The 6,596-nt window shown below is 59.6% G+C and overlaps 1 protein-coding gene across 1 annotated transcript in view; it reads right to left on the reverse strand.

Annotated features, from left to right (window-relative positions):
* The window catches only part of LOC113205109 (uncharacterized), a gene marked incomplete in the record, with an annotated part of 26,262 nt that overhangs the window by 16,119 nt on the left and 3,547 nt on the right, over nt 1-6,596 (reverse strand). Inside the window, 1 exon segment of the mRNA XM_026420581.2 lies at nt 4,556-4,604. Within this exon segment, the coding sequence (XP_026276366.2) occupies nt 4,556-4,604 (49 nt within the window).

Consider the following 6,596-nt stretch of genomic DNA (forward strand, 5'->3'; position numbering starts at 1 on the left):
TTCAACTGTAACAACTGTCAAACTGTCATTCAGGCCAGGTACGAATTGTCTGTTTACATTGTACGCGGGAGCTGCACCTGGCCGAGGAGGGTCATGACCGGGGGCCCGACCGCAAGGCGAGAGGGGAGAGCCGGGCGGGCGCGGGCCGTAGAGAGTACGGCGCCCTGCCGGTGGGCTCCAATGCAATTCATGTCGCAATCCATTTGAGGTGCGCCCCGCACTTCCGAGACACCAAGGGCGCCCGGGCCGCCGCCCCACTGTATCGCCTCTGCTGCTGAGCCCGCTGCGCCCGGCTCCACCGGACGTAGGCAGCGCGACCGAGCGCGACACCCCCGGGGTCAGGTGGGGGCAGCCAGAGCCATGATGGAGTGCGAGGAGGAAGACCACCTCTGCACTCCGCCCCTCTCGCGCCCCACTCGCGCCACGCGTGGTCGCGGCGACAACAACAACAACCACGACCTGCACATCTCGCTCTGCATCCGGATGTCGCGCTCACGCGCATGTCGCAGCGTGTTATTGGCAAGCCACGGGACCGACGCCCCGACCCGGAGGAAATAAACCAACTAACGTATTGAGAGTGCGTGTGGAAACGTTTTCCTTATAAGTGACACACACGAGGGGGCCTTTACAAGCAAGCACCATTTTTTCTGTTTTTTCTTGTTGATATTTTCTTATTTTTCTGATGTTGTGGGGGAATGTACAATGGTTTTATTTAGTGTACCCCTCAGACACACGCATGCCACACGTGCATATATCTTTCCTTTTTATTTTTCCAGTGATAGCGATAAAGGTCCCGACCAGTGCCGGCTGACCCCCGCCGCCACTTGTACTGCGAGGTGTCTCGGCCGGCCGCCGTCCCCACCCCTCTTCCTGCCCAGCGGGGAATCACCTCTCAACCTGGCATCGAGTCAAAAAGTATCTTTTCCTTGTCGCTCTCCCCAACCGCCGTCGGCTGCGTGGACTCGTATCGCATACGACACCTTCCTTTTATTTCCTTACTCAAACGCTAAGAGTGTCGCTTCCTCCGACGACAAGCTTGGCTGGCTTGGCTGACAACATTGCCGACATGAGTTCCCTAAACGTCTCGCCGCGCTGGCCGCAGACGAGCACAGCGAGACCATCAGCGCCCTGGGGGTCACCCCCGGGGCGTCAACCAGTCGGGTGGGACGTGGGACGTCCAGTCGCTGTGCAGCGGCGTGAGACCCGTGAGTGAGAAGGAGCAAGGTACGCACGCCGCACGGGACCGGAGGGGCCCGGGGAGGGAGGACTGGTCGCCGAAATAAAAGGTTTGCACGACATCGGCAGCCCGCGGCCCCCGCCTCCCGCCCCACCCCGCCCCGCCCGCTGGGCGAGCCGGCCCAGACCGAGCGCGGCCCAATCAAAGGAGCAGCGAGGCCAGCTCCTAACCGCCGCTCCAGTCATACGCGTAAGTACGCCATCTCTGACCTCAGCAACCGCCCCCCCCCCCCCTAACTAACTACGGAGCAGCCGCCCGGGCTCGAGCACCTCGCCGAGAAGAACACTTCAAACGGCCATTCTAAAGACCCAGATCGCACGGCGAGGAGCCCTCGCTGATCGTGTTCCACCTCGCACTGTGGCCGCACTCGGGAGGGAGCGCCACCAAGCGCTCTCCCGGGAGAGTTGTAGTTCTCTTTCTCTCCTAATCGCCTCGCCGTTGTCTTCGGCTGGCGTCCGCGCGGCTCCAAAGAGAAGAGCCATAAGGTGACCCAAGCTCGGGCTTCCGCTGAGAGGGCCCTGTTGTGGAGCCGCACCCCGCTGTTTACCCGCAGCCTATCTGCTGCGCTGCCCGTCCAGCACCCAGCGGTATCGCTTCCTAGGGACCGCTCCTAAACGGCGGCGTCGGCCGTCCCGGCGTGGCGCGACAGGCTCATTCGGTGAGGCAGCTCGGGGGGCAGCTGGGGGTGCGGGGGTGAGCCAGCCAGGCTGGGTAAGGCCGGCCCGCGGCACTCGACTGCGTTCATCACATTCCCTGGGCTCTGCCGGCCGCTGCTATACTTCAAGCGAGCATCGGCCGCCGGTTGGGCGCGCCCGTGCCCACAACGCCTCATATATTTGCTATGCGTTGACACAACCTTGCACTCGCGCCGCCTCCAGTGCTGCTCCGCGTCGTGCTCTGCACCCCGATCGTTTGCCCCCCCCCCCTCTGTAACCCCCTCCTGACCCCTCCGCCGGTGGGAGTAGGTGTCCGCCATCACACCCGTAGCCGGTCTCGGCCGGTCTCGGCCGGTCTGCCAGAGCGGCGCCGCGCCACGCCGCGTCGGCAGCGAGCCTTCCTAGAATACGGAAACCATAAAGGCGAGAAAAAGAAGAAGGGCGCTCCGGACCTGAGCAGCCTGGAGCAGTCCTGACCAGCCGATGCCGGCGGCAGGAAGGACGGCGGGGTCGTTTGGATTGGGCTCAGCGCGGCCGGGCGCGGCGACGTGGTTGCGGGTCTTTTGGGCAGGGCCGATGCACTGTCCAGTCCACTACACCGACAGTGGAGGGCGTTGGGGAAGAGAGACTTTCAATCAAGCAGGGAGCAGGGTCGTGAAGATAGTGAGTCCAAGGCAAAAGAAGCACGATAGATTCGTTGGCGGGCGGCCCAGCGGTGGCGGCTGCCTGCCGTCGCCTGGACTGCCTGGACCAGCGTCCCCGGAGCGCGGTGGTGGTGGGAGCGCGGCAGCGCAGCCAGCCACTGCATCATTGCGATAATAATTGCAGGATTTATGGCCGCCTTCAGCCGCGGCTCGCGACGCGCGTAAGATGTGTGCCTCCGCCAGGGGCAACGACTGACTCGGCCCTGCGCGGCGTCCTCTCTACGCGCCCGCACCGCACGGCCGCCCCAGGGACACCTCTGGAGGCGGCGCAGCCCCGGCCGCCCCCGCCTCGGGGAAGCAAGCAGACAACGCACAGCGCGCCGCGCAAGCACAAGCGACCAGCGTTAGACCAGCCAAAAGAAATACCGCAAGCGCGGGGAACCAACTGGGGGGACCTACCGCGACCACTGCCGACAGGGACGTGACTGTTGTGTTGGCACCCAGCACACGGTTGGGGGGGGGGGGGCAGCTCTGCAGCAGGCTGGAAGCTCCCGCCAGGATAGGGTGAGTGGGTGGCTTCCTATCCGGGCGGCGGGACGCTCGACAAGCGCCTACAGGCGGACAACCAGCGCCGGCCCCAATGTTCCCCGCCAGGTCAGCCCGCTCCAGGTGCTACAGTCCCCGCCGAGGTCCCCGCGAACCCCGCGCGTCAGACGTCAGAGAGGCCTACTCGCCCAGGCAACGACGTGGGAATCGTTCTTTTTGTAGCCACAATTAAAATCTCTTCGCTGCAGCGTTTCGTTAGCATAGATTATACAGTTACAGTAGAGCAATATACTATTCTAGCATCATCCTATAACATTGCCTGTGCGTTCTGATAAACAGCAAAAACATTGTCTAAGACAAATTGTTTTTACGAGTACAACTGTCTACCCTGCCGTTGAGTGTTGGAGAAGTGATGTGTGACGTCTGATAATATGACTGGCAAAAACAAGCGAGATCTTCCATAATCTCTCTCTCTCTCTCTCTCTCTCTCTCTCTCTCTCTCTCTCTCTCTCTCTCTCTCTCTCACACACACACATACACACACACACACACTCCCTCTCCATCTCTCCCTCCCTCCCATCCCTTTCACCCCAATCCTGATGTACTACAATGAGACTTTTGGGTCTTTTGTAGAAACGAATACCCAAATAATAAATATGAACCATTAAATATCTCGAATATCTTCCCCGCTCTCGTTTTTGCCTGTGTGATACCGATGGCACACCCCGCACGCGCGCAGTGTGGCAGTAGCCTCGGCCTCTCGAGTGAGATTACCGACATGATTTCCCGATGACTTCTCGAGGGCCCTTTGTCCTCGTGGCAGGCGCGGAGTTATCCTTGGGTGTGGCGCACAAGAAAGCGCGTTATCGGATTGAGGAAAAGCAAATTGAATCGCGAAAAGCTGGCAAGCTAACCATCTCTCTCCAGTTATCGGAATATTCCCAACAACGTTGGTGCTGTGAACGAGAAGTTCTCTGGCCCATTGGAGAGAGAGGGTGGGGGGATGGACCATAATTACTATTTTATTATTATTGTTGACCTTATCTTCTCTGGCGAGTGTTGACACTGGCCGTCTACATAGGTAAACACTCTGTTTACTCAGCCATCGCACCTCGCTGGCGTGGATGGCACCCTGTTAGTTGGCGCCCGCCGCAGGCCAGGAAGAATTTCGTGTAAACAAACAACACTAGCGCGGGCACACACTGTAGTGGCGCCGCTCGCCTTTACTTGCCCCTCGCAAACCTTTCAGCTTTTGCTTCCCTGTCCACAACTCTGTTTTGTGAATACTATGCAGCGCGTGGCGACGCGGCCGGCCCAAACAGGCGACCGGCATCCTCATGGCTCCGCTCCAAAGCGGGCATCGCGACCCGGCCGCGCGGACAGGCATCACTTCGACACCAGCCCAGGCCGGCTGGTTGTCACACTGCTGTGTGACTCTCCTCCTCGACGAACGCCGACTAACGCGTACTCACCAGCAAGAACTATGCCATCGCCCAGGTCTCCGGACGCGAACTCCAGTCCCTGCGAACACACACACATGGAGGCATAAGTAAGATGGATGATCGCACCGCCCGCTGTCTGTCGGCGTGCTCGACAACGGTGCTTGCCCCGTTTGGGCCCTGACCTGGCCCATAGACATTCCCGGCCTCGCCGCTGCGAGTGTCGTGCCACGCCTCGGGCGGCCGGTAGCGGCGCGGGCTGCTTCTGCTCCCCTTGCGGCGGCAGCTCGCTCGGGGGCGCCTGGCGGGTAGGCCACCCGGGAGCACCCGTGCCGCCAACGTGCTGGGTTGCCTACCTCAGCCCCGTCAGGCGCTCGGGCAGTGCATCGGGAGACGTTTCGTCTCACCGCAATAGTTTGGTGAAGAGGTGTCACACTGGCTGTCGCCGTGAGCGTGAGCGCTCATCTCCGCGAGCACCTCCTGGGCGACCACCGAGGCCTCTGGCGCGCGAGGCGGGGCAGGGCGGGGCGGGGTGGGGCTCGGGAGGGTCGGGACGGGGGGCGACGACTGCGCGACTTTGAGGGCCGACCTGCTTTGCGCCTCGGCGTCTTGTTTAACTTTTGCGCGCGGCTTTGTCGTGCATTGGGGGCGTCGTGGGCGGGCGGCGCTGCGGCCGGGATTTAGGAGCGCGACGGCGCCTGAGCCGCGGGTATTATCTCTTTCTGCAAATCCCACCGCACGACGTGCTAATCCGGGCCCGGCGCGTGCATGAGGCGCCTGTGGCAGGACCAAGGTGCCCTTTACTCAAAAAAATCAGTTGAACACTCCCCCACCCCCACCCCAATTCCGAAGAAAATAAGAAAAAACGAAAAAACAACAAAAATTAAGGAAACTCGAGGAGAAAACCGAAAGAAACGAAAAAAATAGAAAAATCAAGGAAAACAGAAAAATGGGTGTGCGCTTGTATTTATAGTGGCAAGAGGGTGGAGTGCAGCAAGGGCGTGAAAACCTTCCTCGGCCGACGGGCTAAACCACCCTTAAGGTGCGATCGTGTACTGGCCGCCCAAAAACCATGAAGACCTAGGAAGACCACCAGTATAACCAAGAAAAACTAGGAGGACCGAAAAGATGCGAGGAAGCGCAAGGAAATTTTTAGGCCCAAAACCTATCGGGAAACATAGAAAGTTGCCAGAAGACCGAAATCATTGTTGTTGGACGACCACAAATTCGTAAGACCAAATGGAGATTGTATGAAGACCCGCAAAATCTCCGGATGGGTAACCGGGAAGCCCAACATCACGTGTCCGTCAGCAGACCACAGTTTGGGGACGGTCGCCCGGAGCCCCCACCAGCCCCCGCCGGATAGCGGTGCCGCGTGCGGTGTCGACCCGATGCTCCACATTCGTTTTGATGAATAGTTCCCAAACGGTGGGGCCGGGTCGGGCGAGGTCGTGGGAGTGGGCCGCTGTGCCGCGGAGGAGCGGGTCCCGGTCCCGAGGAGGTCGGCTCGGCGCTAATGCTCATACACACTGGAAAATCTAGTCACATCAATCGGTGTGACAAGTTGTGGTCACACAATGTAGTGTGGCCTGACTTTTGGTCACACCAATTGAGACAAACATCCGCTGAGAAGGTTTAGGCAGCAGAACACATAAGAGGGTCACACCGCAAACTTGACCAAAAATACGGTCACACCACATATGCGACATACCAAGGTGTCACACAGTGTCACACTTGTCAAGTGACACATGTCACATCAATTTTTCCGGTGTCATCCTGGGGCCTACCCTAACCTGGCGCGGAGCGGAGGCGAGCAGAGGGCGCACCCAGGAATTACTCAAATCTGAAAAAAAATTGACGTTCACCGGAAGCAAATTCTTTTAATTCATTGTCAAAATTCCCTTTGTCACCGTTCATTGGAATTTCTGTGAATTCAAAGGTACGTTGCGCGCCCGTGCGGAAGGGAAGTACCCGCGCCCACAACGTCCGACCGCCCGCCATGTTTTGGTGCGGCCCGGGCCTGCCTCACCGCAGTATCATAGTTGAGTCATCATCCACCGCAGCCGAAATCTGA

Source organism: Frankliniella occidentalis, unplaced genomic scaffold (genome assembly GCF_000697945.3).
Source record: "Frankliniella occidentalis isolate FOCC.00 unplaced genomic scaffold, Focc_3.1 Scaffold269, whole genome shotgun sequence".
NCBI lineage: Eukaryota > Metazoa > Arthropoda > Insecta > Thysanoptera > Thripidae > Frankliniella > Frankliniella occidentalis.